The sequence below is a fragment of the Nerophis ophidion genome, linkage group LG01 (assembly GCF_033978795.1).
Source record: "Nerophis ophidion isolate RoL-2023_Sa linkage group LG01, RoL_Noph_v1.0, whole genome shotgun sequence".
NCBI classification, from domain to species: Eukaryota; Metazoa; Chordata; class Actinopteri; order Syngnathiformes; family Syngnathidae; genus Nerophis; species Nerophis ophidion.
Genome location: NC_084611.1, coordinates 55,428,988 through 55,450,513, shown reverse-complemented (window position 1 = coordinate 55,450,513; position 21,526 = coordinate 55,428,988). Strand labels below are relative to the sequence as shown.

The window sequence follows — 21,526 nt, the reverse complement described above, 5'->3', positions numbered from 1 at the left end:
CAATGTAAATCAGGGGTGTCAAACTCATTTTAGCTCAGGGGCCACATGGAGTAAAAACTATTCCCATGCGGCCCGGACTAAAAAAATGGTGGCATAATAATTTAAAAATGAAGACAACTTCAAAATTACTTGACATTCACATGATTCACTGTCAGAGGTGTTTAGAAAAACAATCAAGTATGCCCTCAAACCGCCGCATTGGTGACTCCCACAACTGCCACGAAACGTTCATTTGTCGTCATTGAAATATTACAATTAAAATCAAAATAATTGTCAAAAAAATGACAGCATAATGGCCGAAATAAAGGTAACATAACTACAAACTTAACCAATGTTAACATGGTATTTTTAAGCATATAATAAAATAGAACAAATGTAGAAACACACATTTTTACAATGGAATTCAGGGTGCAGGACCTCTAACTAAAAAGGTAGTCAAGTCGACTTAAGTCTTTGCATCTTACCGTGCCACTTCCTGTTCAGCATTCACATGTTGGCAGTTCACCATTAAGGCGTGTTTGGAAAAGCGATCGAGTGTGTCCTCAAAGCGCCGCCTTTGGTGACATTCGCAACTGCCACGTCACATTCATTCGTCATCATTCAAATATTACAAATATAATCAAAACACTTGTCCAAAAAAATGACAACATGACATCCTAATTAAAGGTAAAATAACTACAAACTTAACCAATGTCAACATGGTAGATTAAAGCATATAATAAAATAAAACAAACGTAGAGACACACATTTTTACAATGGAGTTCAGGGTGCCGGAACTCTTAACTACAAAGGTATTCAAGTTGACTTAAGTCTTTGCATCTTACTGTTTTGTCATATCATCCTTTGAGTGGATAATTTACAGTTAAAGAAAGTATTGTGCCAATTCCTGTTCACATGTTGGCTGTTCACTAACAAAGACGTCTTCGGAAAAGCAAACTAGTGTACCCTCAAACTGCCGCATTTGGTGGCATCCTCAACTGCCACAACACATTCATTTGTCATCATTCAAATACTACGTTTAATAATCAAAAAAATTGTCATACCACTGCTGTATAATTGATGCAAATGTAAGTATGAATTTACGCAATGATTAATTGTATTTAATGCATAACATTTAGGAAACAAAATTAAAAAAAATGCAAACCCAACATTTGTGGAAAGGGAAAACTAAAAGGACTATATGCATGTTGATAACTTGATATTTTATCCAATACATTTTTGTCAGAATGCTAATACACTCCTGCACTTTTCCGCTACGATGGATAATAATCTATGTTGAAGAGCACACATACTATAGAATATGGTATTTGATTTGAGTCTACGGCTCAATTTTTTTTCCGACCAATTCTTTTTAGTCAGTATTTATCTGATGAATATGGGACTAAAAGTACGGCTGACCTACTTTAAAACTTTACATCTCGGATGCGCTCAATGTGAAGCAGTTCCCGTCCGTCTGAAAGAGAGAGCTAAGTAATATGAATAATAATCTTGTGAGGGGGAAAAAAAAAACAGGCAAGTGCTAAAAAAGGGTCATAGTGAATTCCATCTCCTGCTTGATTTGTAATTGAGACCACTGATTAAAAATGCAGTGTTGTGAAACGCAGGGTGGTGCAACAGTGACATCTTGTGGACAGCGGGCGTTATGACCTTTCAATAACACGTAAATTCTTTGCCACGTCTAAATGTTGAGACTCTTTGATTCGACATCTTCCTTTCTGTAGCAATTTAGTCAATCAAAAATGAAAAGTGTTGTTTCTTTTTAAAGTTTATTAACACCGAGCAGTGATTAAAATGGAGATATTAATGCGTACCTTTTGTTGCCTGCTGCTTCCATGCCTTGTCTTGCAGTGCCCATATTTGGTGTCCCTGTGTGGAAGCCGCTGATTGCACAGCAGATTATACTTTTTTAAAGGCCTACTGAAAAGAGATTTTCTTATTTAAACGGGGATAGCAGGTCCCTTCTATGTGTCATACTTGATCATTTCACGATATTGCCATATTTTTGCTGAAAAGATTTAGTAGAGAACATCGACAATAAAGTTCGCAACTTTTGGTCGCTGATAAAAAAGCCTTGCCTTTACCGAGAGTAGCAGACGATGTGCGCGTGACGTCACAGGTTGTGGAGCTCCTCACATCCTCACATTGTTTATAATCATAGCCACCAGCAGCAAGGGGGATTCAAACCAACAAAGCAACGATTTCCCCATTAATTTGAGCGAGGATGAAAGATTCATGGATGAGGAAAGTTACAGTGAAGCACTAGAGAGAAAAAAGGCGACGGCAGTGGGAGCGATTCAGATGTTATTAGACACATTTACTAGGATAATTCTGGAAAATCCCTTATCTGCTTATTGTGTTACTAGTGTTTTAGTGATATTATATAGTCATACCTGAAAGTCGGAGGGGTGTGGTGACCGCCAGTGTCTCTGATGGAAGCCATAGAGGAGCCAATGTTTAAGTATTTGGTAGACACTTTTATCCAAAGCGACATACATCAAAATATATATAAAACAATCACTGTAAACATTATTATTTAAGGGAAGAATGTAATAGAAAATATCAATACAAAGTGTCAAGACAGAATAAACACTCTGCTGTTGCAGCAACAGAGATACAGTCTATAGGTCCTTAACATATATACAGAGGTGGGTAGAGTAGCCAGAAATTGTACTCAAGTGAGAGTAGAGTTACTTTAGAGATTTATTACTCAAGTAAAAGTAAGGAGTAGTCACCCAAATATTTACTTGAGTAAAAGTAAAAAGTATGTTGTGAAAAAACTACTCAAGTACTGAGTAACTGATGAGTAACCTGATTACGGCAACACATAATGCACAAAAACATAAAAATAGCAATGAGCAAATTCAGAGCCAGGAATATCTCTTAAGCAACTAAAACAACAATATATATTAAATAATAATACTTTAAAATAAAATAAAAAAATGGCACATTGAGCCACAATAACTTAACAGCACCATAGGCTCAGTAGGCATTCATTGATTTGATTGATTGATTAAAACTTGTATTAGTAGATTGCACAGTACAGTACATATTCCGTACAATTGACCACTAAATGGTAACACCCCAATAAGTTTTTCAACGTTTATCAATTACTTAGTAAATGACCAAGTCGAGGTGATCTGCCTCACATATACATATACATACACACACATATCATATATACACACACATATATATATGTGTATATATATATATATATATATACATATATATATATATATGTATATACATACATACATTTATATATACAGTATATTATTTATATTTATTTTGCCGTTTTTGTTCACATGTTGAAGGTGTTTTAATGAATATTCATGCATGTTTAACACATAGATTCCTATCTTTCATGAGGACAAGAATATAAGTTGGTGTATTACCTGATTCTGATGACTTGCATTGATTGGAATCAGACGTCCACGTTTTCAAATGGAGAAAAAAGTTCCTCCTTTCTGTCTAATACCACATGAAAGTCGTTGGTTTTTGGCATCTTATTTGTCTAGCTTCCATATTTGTTTTTATACACTTTACAAGAAATACATTGGCGGCAAACTCCGTAGCTTGCTAGCTTGTTTGCTCTGGCTTTCAGAGACTCTAATTTTGTTAGCGCAGGCGCGATGGAGCGGCACTTTTATTGTGAAGACAGGAACTGTGCGATCAATCTTTAGGCTTGTGACGGGAAGTACGGTTGAAATCAAAAGTGTCTTTTTTCCTTTACACTTTTGATTGATTGATTGAAAATTGTATTAGTAGATTGCACAGTACAGTACATATTCCGTACAATTGACCACTAAATGGTAACACCCCAATATGTTATTCAACTTGTTTAAGTCGGGTCATGTGACCACCTGGCTCTGTTTGATTGGTCCAATGTCACCAGTGACTACATGTGATTGGTGAAACGCAGGCATGCGTAGATTCTACTTTGAAGCTCTGTCATTAACCAAAACAAACATTAATAGATCGATAAAAAAAAAGTAGCGAGTAGCGAGCTGAATGTAGATAAATGGAACGGAGTAAAAGTAGCGTTTCTTCTCTATAAATATACTTAAGTAAAAGTATGATCCATAAAAACTACTCGTAGAAGTATAATTTATTCCAAAAGTTACTCAAGTAAATGTAACGGAGTAAATGTAGCGCGTTACTACCCACCGCTGCATATATAGATATCTAATGTATTCATACATTGTTTACGTAGGATATACACATGTATATATAACCTAATCATATTGTTTCTTGAATTAAAAAAATAGCTGACCGTTTTTTCCCCCTTCTCTGGCGTTATATTCCCAGTTTTGATCTCAGACGTCTGGTCACTTATAGCATATAAGAATATTCTATTACTGCTAAGCAAACTATGAATAATAATACTTATAAGAATGATAGTTTGAAATTCCAGGTTGGTGGAATGGTTTGAATAGGTAGAAAAATGGGGAAATGGTGGAAGTTTGGAAAATGGCCAATTCATTTTTAATGGGAAAAAAGTCCCAGAAAACCTGGAATTCTGGGTAAATCTGGGAATTTTTGGAATTCGTCAAGGGAAAGCCTGAGATTCCCGAATAGGCTGAACAGTTTGAAGTTGGAACGGTTCGAATCGGATGAAAAATTTGGAAGGTAGAACGCGCCGAAATCTGGAGAATAATAATATTAATATATAGATGATTTTTGGTAATTCGCACAATTACTTGTACAGTAATACACTACTTTCCAATTGTAATCCAAACAGTCCAACAAAAACCAAATGCAATTTCTCCAAAAATAAATAATATCATTCAAAACTTTTTTTATAAACAATAGCATCTTACATGCAGGAAAACAATGTGAAATGCGTATACATGAAGTACCAATGATTGTCACACACACACTAGGTGTGGCGAATTTTGTCCTCTACATTTGACCCATCCCCTTGATCACCCCCTGGGAGGTGAGGGGAGCAGTGAGCAGCAGCGGTGCCACACCCGAGAATAATTTTTGGTGATGAATGATAAAGGTAATGGACACATGACCATTTAATAGCACTTGTACCCTTTATTGTGGACTCCTGTTGGCAAAGATAGCGACGAGCGGGCAGAGGAGGAAGGCGGAGCCAAGCGTACGCCACCTTCATACTTTGATAAAGAAGGTGAGAAACAATGGTGCATTTTATAAGAAAATAACTCCTTGTAAAGGTCTGGTATTTGCAACTTCCGCTCAAATGCAGCTGGGATAGGCGACCCCGAGAGGGACACGTGGTAGAATATAGGATGCAGGGTATTAGCAATGTTCTTTGGCCTCACAGTGGATCATTTTGGAGTTGCACTCCATCAAATTATTCAATCAATCGATGTTTATTTATATAACCCTAAATCAAAAGTGTCTCAAAGGGCTGCAAATTAATATAAATAAAACAAACGCAACAGACTCAGTCACCAACGAGTGGGATACTTTTGTTTGGACACCCGATTCCACGGGATGATACCGGGGCCGATGGACTCATTTGTCACACACACACACACACACACACACACACACACACACACACACACACACACACGGCGACGTAAGCATGTGTGATATCATCTGCGATACAAGCAGTCCTGCGGCGTGTTTACTTGTACAGTTAACATCTAAATGTCACGAGTGGTCTTGTATTTTAAAGAAGTCATTTACGAAAGGTAAACATGGTAGACTGTAGGCTATTAGGAGCTAGCAGCTACACAACAGCCAAGCACAAAATAGCACACAGGCTGGACATAGGTAATAAGTGTCCTTAATTGAACATTACTACAGTCTAAAACAGTACATTTGTCAAAAATAAGTTATAAATGCAAATGGATGGCGTGGCTCGATTGCTAGAGTGGCCGTACCAGCGACCTGAGGGTTCCGGGTTCAATCCCCGGCTTCCTTTGTGTCCTGGAGCAATAAACTTCACCCTTGCTCCTGATGGGTCATGATTAAGGCCTTGCATGGCAGCTCCCACCATCAGGGTGTGAATGTGGAAGTACTGTCAAAGTAGGGGTGGGCGATATATCGATATACATGATATATCGCGGTATTGTCAATACAGAAAACGACTATATCGTAATATTCAAGTATACGTTCTCACACAGTTGCTTTTAGCTGCGGGCATTACACTGCAGGCTCTTCCCAATCGTTGTCTTTGAAAAGGGCTTCCGCTACATGCCTGGTACTTGCCCTGTGGTCGCGAAAATACGGTATGGTGGCTTCGATAACCAGTCTGTAGTTCTTCACTTTCTGTGAGGGACAAATCTTTTGTCTCCTATCTTTGCATCTTTGGGTTACAAATACTGCAACCATGTGGTATCGTAACAGAATGATCCAGCCAACAAGTGACATGTCCAGACTTGAGTTGATCTGTTGCTTCTCTTTTCTGTTCTTCCCCTCTCCCCCATGTGGAGAGGTTATCAGGTGGCCATGGATCGGTTTCCACTGAGGAGGCATTAAGGTAGCAGTTTTGTACCAACTGCAATCTTTTTTTATGCTAGACATTGGAAAAACCGGAAATAATACTTTACAGTAATCGAGACGAGACGTAACGAACGCATGAATAATGATCTCAGCGTCGCTAGTGGCTAAAATGGAACGGATTTTAGCGATATTACGGAAATAAAAGAAGGCTGTTTTAGTAACACTCTTGATGTGTGACTCAAACGAGAGAGTTGGGTGAAAGATAATACCCAGATTCTTTACCGAGTCGCCTTGTGTAATTGTTTGGTTGTCAAATGTTAAGGGTGTCAGGACCGATAATCAGCATTTACGTTTTTTTAGCGTTGAGTTGCAAAAAGATAGCAAGTCAGGACAAGGGTGGTAAACCTGTTCGACAATCAAACCATGACATCACCCATCCTTCGTTTTGTGGTATTAATGCATTAAACTGGTATTCAAACAATGGTGTAGCCCTTCTTCTGAAAGTAAGTGCTCCTACAGCAGGAATACAAATTCGTTTTTTCCTACAAAATCCAAAATCTGGAAAGAACCTAACACACTGCAACTATTTTTTTAAACGTATTAAAAGCGTGTTTATTAGGACTGCGAATCTTTGGGTTTCCCACGATTTGATTCAATATCGATTCTTAGGGTTCGCCATTCGATAATATATCGATTTTTTCGATTCAACGCCATTCTTGATGCAGAAACTATATTTTTCCAATTCAAAACGATTCTGTATTCATTCAATACATAGGATTTCAGCAGGATCCCCAGTCTGCTGACATGCTAGCAGAGTAGTAGATTTGTAAAAAAAAAAAAAGCTTTTATAATTGTAAAGGACAATGTTTTATCAACTGATTGCAATAGTGTAAATTTGTTTTAACTATCAAACGAACCATCCATCCATCCATCATCTTCCGCTTATCCGAGGTCGGGTCGCGGGGGCAACAGCCTAAGCAGGGAAACCCAGACTTCCCTCTCCCCAGCCACTTCGTCTAGCTCTTCCCGGGGGATCCCGAGGCGTTCCCAGGCCAGCCGGGAGACATAGTCTTCCCAACGTGTCCTGGGTCTTCCCCGTGGCCTCCTACTGGTTGGACGTGCCCTAAACACCTCCCTAGGGAGGCGTTCGGGTGGCATCCTGACCAGATGCCCGAACCACCTCATCTGGCTCCTCTCGATGTGAAGGAGCAGCGGCTTTACTTTGAGCTTCTCCCAGATGACGGAGCTTCTCACCCTATCTCTAAGGGAGAGCCCCGCCACACGGCGGAGGAAACTCATTTCGGCCGCTTGTACCCGTGATCTTATCCTTTCGGTCATGACCCAAAGCTCATGACCATAGGTGAGGATGGGAACGTAGATCGACCGGTAAATTGAGAGCTTTGCCTTCTGGTTCAGCTCCTTCTTCACCACAACGGACCGGTACAACGTCCGCATTACTGAAGACGCCGCACCGATCCGCCTGTCGATCTCACGATCCACTCTTCCCTCACTCGTGAACAAGACTCCTAGGTACTTGAACTCCTCCACTTGGGGCAGGGTCTCCTCCCCAACCCGGAGATGGCACTCCACCCCAACCCGGAGATGGCACTCCACCCTTTTCCCTTGGAGGTGCTGATTCTCATTCCGGTCGCTTCACACTCGGCTGCGAACCAATCCAGCGAGAGCTGAAGATCCCGGTCAGATGAAGCCATCAGGACCACATCATCTGCAAAAAGCAGAGACCTAATCCTGCGGTTACCAAACCGGAACCCCTCAACGCCTTGACTGCGCCTAGAAATTCTGTCCATAAAAGTTATGAACAGAATGGGTGACAAAGGACAGCCTTGGCGGAGTCCAACCCTCACTGGAAATGTGTTCGACTTACTGCCGGCAATGCGGACCAAGCTCTGGCACTGATCGTACAGGGAACGGACCGCCACAATAAGACAGTCCGATACCCCATACTCTCTGAGCACTCCCCACAGGACTTCCCGAGGGACACGGTCGAATGCCTTCTCCAAGTCCACAATGCACATGTAGACTGGTTGGGCAAACTCCCATGCACCCTCAAGAACCCTGCCGAGAGTATAGAGCTGGTCCACAGTTCCACGACCAGGACGAAAACCACACTGTTCCTCCTGAATCCGAGGTTTGACTATCCGACGTAGCCTCCTCTCCAGTACACCTGAATAAACCTTACCGGGAAGGCTGAGGAGTGTGATCCCACGATAGTTGGAACACACCCTCCGGTCCCCCTTCTTAAAGAGAGGAACCACCACCCCGGTCTGCCAATCCAGAGGTACCGCCCCCGATGTCCACGCGATGCTGCAAAGTCTTGTCAACCAAGACAGCCCCACAGCATCCAGAGCCTTAAGGAACTCCGGGCGGATCTCGTCCACCCCTGGGGCCTTGCCACCGAGGAGCTTTTTAACTACCTCAGCGACCTCAGCCCCAGAAATAGGAGAGTCCACCACAGATTCCCCAGGCACTGCTTCCTCATAGGAAGACGTGTTGGTGGGATTGAGGAGGTCTTCGAAGTATTCCTTCCACCTATCCACAACATCCGCAGTCGAGGTCAGCAGAACACCATCCGCACCATACGAGGATGTTGATAGTGCACTGCTTCCCCTTCCTGAGGCGGCGGACGGTGGTCCAGAATCGCTTCGAAGTCGTCCGGAAGTCGTTTTCCATGGCTTCCCCGAACTCTTCCCATGTCCGAGTTTTTGCCTCCGTGACCGCTGAAGCTGCACACCGCTTGGCCTGTCGGTACCCGTCCACTGCCTCCGGAGTCCTATGAGCCAAAAGGACCCGATAGGACTCCTTCTTCAGCTTGACGGCATCCCTCACCGCTGGTGTCCACCAAGGGGTTTTGGATTGCCGCCCCGACAGGCACCAACTACCTTGCGGCCACAGCTCCGATCTGCCGCCTCAACAATAGAGGTGCGGAACATGGTCCACTCGGACTCAATGTCCAGCACCTCCCTCGTGACATGTTCAAAGTTCTTCCGGAGGTGGGAATTGAAACTTTGTCTGACAGGAGACTCTGCCAGACGTTCCCAGCAGACCCTCACAATGCGTTTGGGCCTCCCAGGTCTGTCCGGCATCCTCCCCCACCATCGCAGCCAACTCACCACCAGGTGGTGATCGGTGGAAAGCTCTGCCCCTCTCTTCACCCGAGTGTCCATAACATGAGGCCGCAAATCCGATGACACAACTACAAAGTCGATCATGGAACTGCGGCCTAGCGTGTCCTGGTGCCAAGTGCACATATGGACACCCTTATGTTTGAACATGGTGTTTGTTATGGACAAACTGTGACGAGCACAAAAGTCCAATAACAAACCACTTGGGTTCAGATCCGGGCGGCCATTCTTCCCAATCACGCCTCTCCAGGTTTCACTGTCGTTGCCAACGTGAGTGTTGAAGTCTCCCAGTAGGACAAGGGAATCACCCGGGGGAGCACTTTCCAGTACTCCCTCGAGCGTTCCCAAAAAGGGTGGGTACTCTGAACTGCTGTTTGGTGCATAAGCACAAACAAAAGTCAGGACCCGTCCCCCCACCCGAAGGCGGAGGGAGGCTACCCTTTCGTCCACCGGGTTGAACTCCAACGTACAGGCTTTGAGCCGGGGGGAAACAAGAATTGCCACCCCAGCCCGTCGCCTCTCACTGCCGGCAACGCCAGAGTGGAAGAGGGTCCAATCCCTCTCGAGAGAAGTGGTTCCAGAGCCCTTGCTGTGCGTCGAAGTGAGTCCGACTATATCCAGCCGGAATTTCTCGACTTCGCGCACTAGCTCAGGCTCTTCCCCCCCAGTGACGTGACGTTCCACGTCCCAAGAGCTAGCTTCTGTAGCCGAGGATCGGACCGCCAAGTGCCCTGCCTTCGGCTGTCGCCCAGCTCACAATGCACCCGACCTCTATGGCCCCTGCTATGGGTGGTGAGCCCATTGGAGGGGTGACCCACGTTGCCTCTTCGGGCTGTGCCCGGCCGGGCCCCATGGGAACAGGCCCGTCCACCAGGCGCTCGCCATCGTGCCCCACCTCCGGGCCTGGCTCCAGAGGGGGGCCCCGGTGACCCGCGTCCGGGCGAGGGAAATCTGGGTCCATGATGTTTCTTCTTCATAAAGGTCTTCGAACCAAAACTATTATTTTATCTTTGTGAAAACATTGGACACAGTGTGTTGTCAAGCTTATGAGATGCGATGCAAGTGTAAGCCACTGTAACACTATTGTTTTTTTTATTTTTTATAAATGTCTAATGATAATGTCAATGAGGGATTTTTAATCGCTGCTGTGCTGAAATTATAACTAATATTGATACTGTTGTTGATAATATTCATTTTTGTTTCACTACTTTTGGTTTGTTCTGTGTCGTGTTTGTGTCTCCTCTCAATTGCTCTCTTTATTGCAGTTCTGAGTGTTGCTGGGTCAGGTTTGGTTTTGGAATTGGATTGCATTGTTATGGTATTGCTGTGTAGTAGTTTGTTGGATTGATTAAAAAAAAACAATTTAAAACAATAATTAAAAAATAAATTGTTTTAAAAATGAGAATCGATTCTGAATCGCACTGAGAATCGCGATTCATATTCAAATTGATTTTTTTCCACGCCCCTAGTGTTTATGTACTTTTTGTGTTGAGCTCTTTAAAAAATACTTTTCATTGAAGCAAACTCATTTTCCAGTCAGGGTACAGACAAAGGAACACTTATTTCACAAGCGTTTGATATTAAAAACAATAATCAAAAGAAATAAAAATGGAAGAAAACCATGTAAACAAACTGTCAGATTAAAAAATCTTTTATTATCACCCATTTTCCTGAAACCTCTTATCAAAAAATCGCCAAGTAAATGTGCAAGCAATGGCTGCTTTCAGTTATATCGACAACCGCTTATGTCGACGACGACAACCGGTCTGTGGTGCGTCAACATAAACGGGTCCCACTGTAATTTTATTTCGGTTACAGACTTCGGAGGAAATCAACTTTTGACAGGGATGAGATCCATGAGATGAACATGACAAATATTGTAAATATCACAATATCATACCAATTTGTAAGAAACGCCTTCCAAAAAAACATCACATCAAAAAGAACATGTTATTGTCCTCTTTTGGGATCCCACATGGAAAAAGTTTCAAATGCAGATGTGAAAGGGCTGAAGGTGCTTTGCTCTGCTGATGGCTTGCGGCTAACAACGTTGTCGTGGATCGTTAAGCGCACGACGGTAACGTAGTCGTCGATACATCCATGAAGCAAAAAACAAGATAAAATACGAGAATATCAAAATTCCATTTAGGCACGAAAGTGAGAGAGCAGGCCCACTGAGACCACGACTGTCCATCGTTGAAGAAGACCCAGATGGCTGCAATGTCAACAGTGGAAAGATGGGAGGTTGTTCTATCTCGTCGTTCTGTCCAAAAGTCTACCATACTGCACCAATATGCGCTGTCGCATCCTTTGATCCGGTCAACATGGATTTGTACTTTACATGAAAACCTGATGTTTTGATTTTCACACAAACACGTTTACGACCTACTTTAAAACCAGTGGAAAAGGTTTTTGGATTGGCAATACAGGTGGTCTTCGTTTTGTCATCCCGTATTATGACAGTGCCGAGTTATAACTATGCTCTTGCAAATGAATGAAAACTTAATTGTGGTCTATAAATACGAGACTTGCTCGAGAACTACTCAAGTGCATGTGGTGGATGAATGAATGCAGATGTGCAGCGTTTTTTAGGCCAGATTTCAGTCTTTAAAATTACCTACTCATTATAACAGTTTCTCACCAAGTACCACCTAAAGAAACACTTGGCTCTCCAAGTACCACCATAAGAACTAGGGATGTCCGATAATGGGTTTTTTTCCCCGATATTCCGATATTGTCCAACTCTTAATTACCGATTCCAATATCAACCGATACCGATGTATACGGTCGTGGAATTAACACGTTATTATCCATAATTTTGTTGTGATGCCCCGCTGGATGCATTAAACAATGTAACAAGGTTTTACAAAATAAATCAACTCAAGTTATGGAAAAAAATGCCAACATGGCACTGACATATTTATTATTGAAGTCACAAAGTGATTTTTTTTTTTTTGTAAATGCCTCACTACAGCAGCTTGGAATTTGGGACATGCTCTCCCTGAGAGAGCATCAGGAGGTTGAGGTGGACGGGGTTATAGGGTAGCGTGGGGGGGTGTATATTGTAGCGTCCCAGAAGAGTTAGTGCTGCAAGGGGTCCTGGGTATTTGTTCTGCTGTGTTAATGTTGTGTTACAGTGTGGATTGCTGATATAAGCATAATCCCTTACGTGAATTAGATAAATGATTTTATATTTTACGGTAATGTGTTAATAATTTCACACATAAGTCGCTCTAGAGCATAAGTCTCACCCCTGGCCAAACTATGAAAAAAACTGACAGTCTGAAAAATAAGGTATTTACATTGTAGATTGTCACTGAAAGCATCAAAACTATAAATGAACCCACGTGAAGTTATGTACTTATTAACAAAAAAAGGTGAAATAACTGAAAACATCCTTTGTATTCTAGTTTCTTCAAACTAGCCACCCTTCGCTCTGATTACTGCTTTGCAAACTCTTGGCATTCTCTCGATGAGCTTCAAGAGGTTCAAGACTGTTGGAAAACCATTGAAGCTCATTGAGAGAATGCCGAGAGAGTGCAAAGCGGTAATCAGAGCAAAGGGTGGCTATTTTGAAGAAACTAGAATATAAAACATGTTTTTTTTGTTAAGTACATGCTCCACATGTGTTCATTTGTAGTTCTGATGCCTTCAGTGACAATCTACAATATAAATAGTCATGAAAATAAAGAAAATGCATTGAGTGAGAAGGGGTATCCAAACTTTTGGCATGTACTGTATACTGAGCTGCTGCACCGTCTGAGTTTGGTGAAAGTTATTTTCAGATTATAAATCACGTCTGTCACTTGTCTAGTAGAAGCTTGTGGCCATAAACCAAGACGTTTGCCAACTCTGACATTTAAGAGACCGCAACAAAGATGATTAATTATTCATCTACACGGGATGATATAAAAATCTCTTATCAGTCTGCATTTAAGTGAGAGCAGACATTATTCTGTAAGTGATTATTTTATTATGTTCGTAGTATTTGCTTAGTACTTAAAAAATACTGCCATATGATGCTTTGTGTTTTACTAAAGCTGGATCTAAGTAGCACTCAGCTTCTAAAACTTGCAGCTTATCCTCCTTATATTAAAGCTTCCTCCTTATATTAAAGCTAAACAATTTTGTGGATCATTATTAGTCCCAAAGTAGTCTTTGATGTACCTCATGAAGTCTGCAATGATTAGTCACATTCATGTTGTTGAGGTCATTAGCAAACATCGTGTTGCGTCTGTGAAATGAATACGACGTCGTATGCTTAAAATTAAGAAATACGTAACTATTATGTGTTATTATGAACGTGCCTGTTACTACATAATATATATGCTTACAGCAAATATATAAAACGTTGGAGGTCTTATGTTCGTTAGAGCGCTATTTAGGCGTAATAAACCTCCGTTTGCTATTATTTACTATTTAGAATGCATACAAATACGTAACTATTATGTGTTATTATGAACGTGCCTGTTACTATATAATATATATGCTTACGGCATTCATATAAAACGTTGATGGCTGTCTTATGGATGTTTTTTAGAGCGCTTTATAGGCGGAATAGACCTCCAACGTTTGCTATTATTTACTATTTAGAATGCATACAAATATGTAGCTATTGTGTTACTATGAACGTGCCTGTTATTACATGATATATATGCTTACAGCATTTATATGAAACGTTGATGGAGGTCTTATGGATGTTTTTTAGAATCCTTTATAGGTGGGATAGACCTCCGTTTGCTATTTATTATTTAGAATGCATACAAACACATAACTATTATGTGTTATTATGAACGTGCCTGTTGCTACATAATATATATGCTTACAGCATTTACATAAAATGTTGATGGAGGTCTAATGGATGTTTTTGAAGCGCTTTATAGGCGGAATAGACCTCCAACGTTTGCTATTACTAATACAAATACCTAACTATTACTTGTTATTATGAATGTGCCTGTTACTACGTAATATGCTTACAGCATTTATATAAAACATTGGAGGTCTTTGGGTCTTTTTTACAGCACTTTATAGGCGGAATAGACCTCCGTTTGCTATTATTTACTATTTAGAATGCATTAAAATACATAACTATTAAGTGTTATGAACGTGCCTGTTACTACATAATATATATACTTACATTTATATAAAACATTGGAGGTCTTATGTATGTTTTGTAGAGCGCTTTATAGGCGGAATAGACCTCCGTTTGCTATTATTTACTATTTAGAATGCATACAAATATGTAACTAATAATATCAATGTGCCGTTACTCCATAATATATATGCTTACAGCATTTATATAAAACGTTGGGAGGTTGAATGGATGTTTTTTACAGCGCTTTATAGGCGGAATAGACCTCTGTCTGCTATTATTTACTATTTAGAATGCATACAAAAAAAATATTTGTGCTTGTCTCACAATGATTGTGAATGATAGTCAACATTTGAAAAAAAAGGCTTGTATTTGCATAAGTTTAAGGTTTAATGTGAAGCTGTAGTTGGGGATGACAAGTTATGCGTTGACTGAGATAATATATGAAGACAAACCGAGGACCACCTGTACCAACCTTTGTCGAGGCCGTAATTTTAATATGATTACATTTTCTACCGCTTATCCCTCTCGGGCCTTTTGCTAAAATACTCAACATAATTATTGCACATTTTCTCTCAGGCAGAAACTTGTACCAAAATTAAACACAAAAAAACCCTGCATGATGGACACACGACTAAAATGAACCGAATCTATTCCCTTGCTAGTTTGAGTCACTAAGCAAAATATAGTATGTGCTTGGGTTACGATTAAAAGAGTGACACACATTTACATAATGCCTTTGTCGAGTGGCACCATGGCCAAAAAAACCCCCAAAATTTCAACGTCAATTAATGTGACACAATCTTATTTCAATGACGTTGAACATACACAAATAAATATACTTTAATCCGGCATTATGTAAATTACAATAAAGAAGAAGGAAGTGCCCATTATCTGCTCAAGTTGCAGAATGAGACATAAATGGACTTTGGAAAGATGTTCACAAATGCGTGCTACATAAAAACACACAAGACATTTTAGCTGCTCTTTGGTTCAACAAAAGATAAAATAAAAATAACAAAGTGCATTTTTGGGATTAGACTCACTGACCAGCAGTGCATTTCTTATTGCACTGTGGCAGACTGGCTGTTAATTATGTGGATAATAATATTAATGATTGTAATGGAAAAAAATAAAAAGGTGCAGTATCTTTTTACATCCACAAGAGTTCTCTGTTGAACGTTTCCAGTCTCAAAATGAAGCTTGTGTCAATTGAAGTGAAAACTTGATTAATTAAAACCATAAATACCATGCTGGGTGTTTACTGCATCTTTAATGTAATCAGTAAAAGGTTTCAAAGTGCACCAATTACTGTCACACAACTGAATCACTTCGTTCCTCGTCATTGTAACTGTGCTATCACATTTAAATTAACATAGAAAAACAACACTTTGCCAAAAAAAAACACAAAAAAAAACTGAACTGTGTTTTTCATAACCCCGTCCAGCAGACAGACATATTACTAAAATAGCAAAGTTCATTAGAAAATATATTTCAGCAGTCTTGAACATCAGCTATGTTTTGGTTAGTTTTTTTAATGCTTTGAAACCCGACTGTAGAAACTGGAACATTGTAATTTCATGTCCAGTTTTGATTGTATTATTAGGATTATTTGAAATGTAAACTTTTACCGAATGGTTAAGATGCAGGTAAACTAAAAGGATAACAATTATGTACCTTTTATTTCAGGATTGCCGTAAATGATTCCCTGTAAGTCCAGGTTTTCCATTTTCTATCGTCCAAAAACCCTATTGGATGTGCAGTGGTACCTTAGGATACCAGTTGAGTTGGTTCTATGACACGGTTTGTACCTCAAAAAACTTGTTGCGATATAGCGCGGCCCATTGAAATAAATTGAAATCCCATCCCCTCCCCCAAAACAGCACCATATTAACAAGTAGAACACCTTTTAAAGAGAAACCTGAACTTTCAAATAATAAATATTGTATGAAAAACCATGCAATAGAACGTAATACAAACAACTACAGTGATTTTAAGAAGTAATGTAGATCATTTATCTTGGAAAGTTTACTTCTGCGGTATCGTTCACTGCTTCTCCATCACCATCAGCAACTGTTCCTTATTTTCATGGATAAATGTCCGCCATTAAGATATCATTTCAACATCTTTGGTTGGCGTTTTCAACTTATTTTGCTTCAGTAAGGTCCAGATTAGCACTGTTAAGCAACAAGCTCGCACATGTTTGCTGAGCATTTATATTTTTCATCCACATCTTTATGTCCAAGCTACTGCTAGCGGGTAAAACCGAGAGGTTTGGTCGGATCTTTCGGGGTTCACTGTGACATTCACAGCATCAACTAGCAGTGCGGAGGCTCGTAACCCAGATTTTTGCTTGCAATCTAAGGTAGAACCATTAAGAGAGAGAGCTCGTATCTCAAAAACTTGTGAGCTTGGATACTCATACCCTGAGGTACCACTGCACGTTGGTACCATAAATAAATTATTTTAATCACATTGTGTGATAAATAAACTAAAAGGGTGCCATTTTCACAGATGTACTAGGTCTTATTTATCAATGCATTAACGTAACAGCAGTTTTATCATATGGAAAAAGAAAAAAGATTCATGTACTGCAATAAAATAACCGGTATAGCTCGGTTGGTAGAGCGGCGGTGCCAGCAACTTGAGAGTTGCAGGTTCGATCCCCGCCTCCGCCATCGTAGACACTGCCGTTGTGTCCTTGGGCAAGACACTTTACCCACCTGCTCCCAGTGCCACCCACACTGATTTAAATGTAAAAATTTGATATTAGGTTTCACTATGTAAAGCGCTTTGAGTCACTAGAGAAAAAGCACTATATAAAATATAATTAACTTCACCTCACATCTGATTCACTGGTATTTGTTGTTGTTTTGCTTTTTAAAATGTACTGGAAACCCAAGTTGAAGGAAACTGTCGCTAAAATGGTCGACTGATCAAGGAGCTTTTACTTTTGTACTTTTAAGCAGTTGTCTGATAACAGATGTCCCAAGAAAGCAGAAATTATTATCTAAAGAAGACATCAACCAAAGATGTTGAAAACAAACAATAATCATGTGTCTTCGCCTCATGGGTGAAAGCTAAAGTGTTGAATCTTTTGAGTCTTGGACCGATTATAGAACTTTCCGTTACTTCCTCTTGGAGCCACTAAAGGGTTCTGAATGATTCTCGGTGGTGTTCATAGTTGTATGGCACATTTACAAGATTTGGTTGATGTTACAGTTTTCTTTCCACCTTGTAGTACTAGTACCTACTGTACTTCCATTTAGGTGATACAAAAGGCACTTATCACTCATCACACCGGTGATGAAACAATAGAAAAACCCTTTGAGAGGCTCCCATTCACACCATGTTTTTGAATTGGAACATCGTGGTCCTCGTCAAATACGTCCAACCCTTCTTTTCTATTTACCTCCCCAATGAAATACGTCAGACTCTTTGTACACTTTTTTTTTTCAGTAAACCAGCATTTAAACTGTCCTCTTTATGAGACAAAAAAACGTCTTTTCAGAGTTGCCGGTTTTCAAGGACGTATTGCTTGTGGATAACGTTCTTGAGGAATGATGCGTCCTGTCATCCCAGAGACATCAAATAGAAAGGTTCTTGGTTAGATGAAGATCAAATGTAGATGGCTTTTATTTTTTCCGTTCAAGGTAGTTCGATGGGACCCAGCCCTTGCGGGGCATCAAGCTATCCTGTACCTGGCAGTACCACCAACCATTGGGGTTTCTCTCCAAGACCTCCAGACTGGTGCCCTCAGCAAATCCCATAGTCTCCTCATCACCACGGTAGTCCGCTATGGACACATACACATCTCTGCCAAGGTTATTTTGGATCAGCTGGCTCTTCTCTATGGGTTTGGGACGAACTGCAGACATTGGGATACCGTTGCGCTGGCTAAATCTGCCTAGGGAATCCTGTGCATTGCTTGAGCCGAATCCACTCACTGAGGAACCCAGGTTGGAGCGCTCGGCGGGTCTTGCCTGACTTTCCACCACCACATGCGGTCGCACCGTGCTGAAGGAGGCATTTCGGCGAACGCCAAGTGTGGCAGAACCAGAGCCGTAGTGATCACTTCTGCCAAGTGACTCATTTCGTCTTAGAGAGCCAGTCATGTAATGTGTATCTTTAGCTGGCTGTGTCGAGGTCACAAATACAGACTGAGGCCTAACTGCTACTTGACGTACACCATTCCTCATCCGCACGCCCCCGTTAACAATCCCCGACGGCTTTGAGAAGCCACCAGGAGGCTTGGAAGGAATAGGCGGAGTGTTCCTCCTCAATCCTTGATGCTGCTGGGTCAGACCTTGAATATTGATGTTATTTCGAGCCATAACTTGCTTTTCATTTTTCTCAAGGCTATTGGACTTTCTTTTGCCACTAGTACCCGATTCAAGCCTTGCAGTAGCCACCACTCTCTTAACAGGCTCCAGAAAGTATGAGGGAGCCCAACCTTCCTCAGAGCCCCAGCGCATATACCACCAGCCGCTTTCTTGTTTCTCCAGAACTTCAACTTCCACTCCAGCTGAAAAGCTGATCTCAGACTCTTGTACCTTCTTGTAGGCATCCAGGGAGCGGTACAAACATGAACCCTTTTGGTCAGATTCTCCATGGACTTCTTTTGGGTATACAGACGAAAGATCCGATGTAGTGCGCAAAGTCATTGATTCCTCGGATGGAATAACAGAGGCAATTTCAGAATCTCCACCTCGAGAAGGCTTGGGGCCATGTCGCAACTGACCTGTGGGTCTCAGCTGCCGTCTCAAGGAGCTGATGTCCATCCTTTCGGTTCTCTGAGGCTCTGATTTAGTCAGGAGAGGTTTAGGTCTGACAGAAGGCTTTGGTCTTGTAGAAGGGCTTTGTCCTATTCTCTGCTCCACATCCCGGCTGAGGCTTGTGCCTTTTGATTCATCTGATGAGGAGTGTGGACTGTTCTCCCGAGAGCGTCGGTTGATGTCTGTGCGTCTATCAAGAGTCTGGCTTCTCCTATTTATCTCTGGGGTTACGATTTTAGAAAGTCGACCAGGCAACGGTGAAGATCCAGAAAGTTTGCGAGGTACTGTAGAGGAATGGTAGCTTCTTGGAGAGTTGGGTTCACTGGACACTTTGGCTGTCCTTCCTTCAGTGCCACTAGTAGGTCGACAAACGTCATTCTCGTAGATGCATTCCTTTTTAGCAACTTTTTGGTCAGATCTAAGTGAGGCCCTTTGATGGCTGAAAATCGGCAATTCTTTGCACACAGGAGGGGAGGCTTTATTTGAGGGTGGGGAAAACTTGTTGCCGACTGCACTGCTGAACTTCACATTCAAGGAGCGTTCATCTTTGAGAGAATCAGTGTCGGATTCACCATCATATCCAACCGCAGGTACATCATATTCAGGTTCCTCGTACACAGAGTCTGACACTTTCAGAGTGCAGGTGGTAGGAGGAGGACTTTTTTCGGAATCATGCTTTTTCACAGGCGGGGCGGGGGGTGGAACCTTGGGTCGGGTTAGGGTGCTGGTTCGACGGCTGATGTTGGGTTTCTTGCGTTTGTCGATGTAGGAGCAAGGGGCCCAGCCTTCCATTTCGCCAATTTGCACATACCACCAACCCCCAGGGTTCTTCTCTATCACCTACACAACAAGGAAAATATTTTTTTAAGGTGTGCAATTCATCGCTTGTTTTTTCCATCATCTGCGGTGATATTGTGACATATTAGAATCTTAAAGGACGCAGTAAACTCACTCTCCAAGCGTCCCAGGAAAGGACCTAAAATTTCCTTTGAAAACGATACATTAGTAACAACTCGTGTTTAAAATCACAGTAACTAGTACCTTGAAACCTTTTGTTGACATTGATAACATTGTTATTGTTTATAATTTGTCAATAATAGTTGATGACGTCATCGCTCTTGTTTTTCGGGACTCAAATGAATGCATGCGGTTCAGAGTAACCAGTGATTGCTGGGCAGCAGGGAGAGAGAACTGGTTCCTTCCACTTCAAAAAAGGAACAACAATCTTGCTCAAATTACAAAGTGAGCTTGGACTTTCATGGCAGATCTGTGATGCTGGGGCATTTAAAGCTTAGTCATGTCGGACGATGCGGTCTCTGATCGTCTTGGTAAAATATAATTAGCTTGTTTGTTAGCTAACTAACAACAGAGAGATGGAATTTTGCAAAAAAAAAATATTTAACTATCATTTTGGCCAAAGTCCGAGTGTGCATCCTTGTAAACACATCACAGAATAATCCTCTTCCTGAAAAAGCTACAGTTTGGTTGTTCTGTCATTCATGTTAATTGCCATTTTGACCGGCTATTGTTTACATAAAAATGTGATTCTTTTGTTTTTACAAGTATCAATCACATCGAGACGACCATGAGTGCTCTCAACTCCGACACCAGAGAAGATGACCCCTGTGCACAGAAGGATGAAGAAAATCCTGCTTTTCGGTAGGCTGCTTTTTATTACATTTCTGAATAAACACAATTACCTGTGTAAGTATTTCATGTCTCAATGTGTACACATGCAGCTAATAGACATATACTTACCATATATGTGCAAAATAAAATTATTCTCAAAATTGCGGCTTATATCAAGGTCTATAGTGTTTTTAGGCTCTCTTGGTTGCTTTGTTGGGTCTGCTCCCCTCACTCCAGCAGACAATGATGTAGACACCACAGAGGCCATCACATTCTATATGTTTTTTTTTGTTTTTTTTTACTTTTGTGGCTGTGTTTAGAAGTGGCTGGTTCCATCAGCCCTGCTCTTTTAATGTCCTTTGTGTTCCTTGATATTTGTGTCTTACACACGTATGTGTGCTATGGCCATACTTGCCAACCTGGAGACTTCTGAATTCGGGAGATGGGGGGGTCGGGTTTCGGAT

The 21,526-nt window shown here is 41.2% G+C and overlaps 1 protein-coding gene across 6 annotated transcripts in view; it reads right to left on the bottom strand.

The window, feature by feature from the left end:
* Window positions 1-11,201: 11,201 nt before the first annotated feature.
* Window positions 11,202-21,526, bottom strand: part of sh3pxd2aa (SH3 and PX domains 2Aa) — a 232,777-nt gene continuing 222,452 nt past the window's right edge. For all 6 annotated transcript variants that reach the window (XM_061907796.1, XM_061907806.1, XM_061907815.1 and 3 more), the window contains one exon: window positions 11,202-20,273. In XM_061907796.1, coding sequence (XP_061763780.1) covers window positions 18,294-20,273 — 1,980 coding nt within the window. In that variant the 3' untranslated portion in view covers window positions 11,202-18,293. The remainder of the gene's footprint in view (window positions 20,274-21,526) is intronic.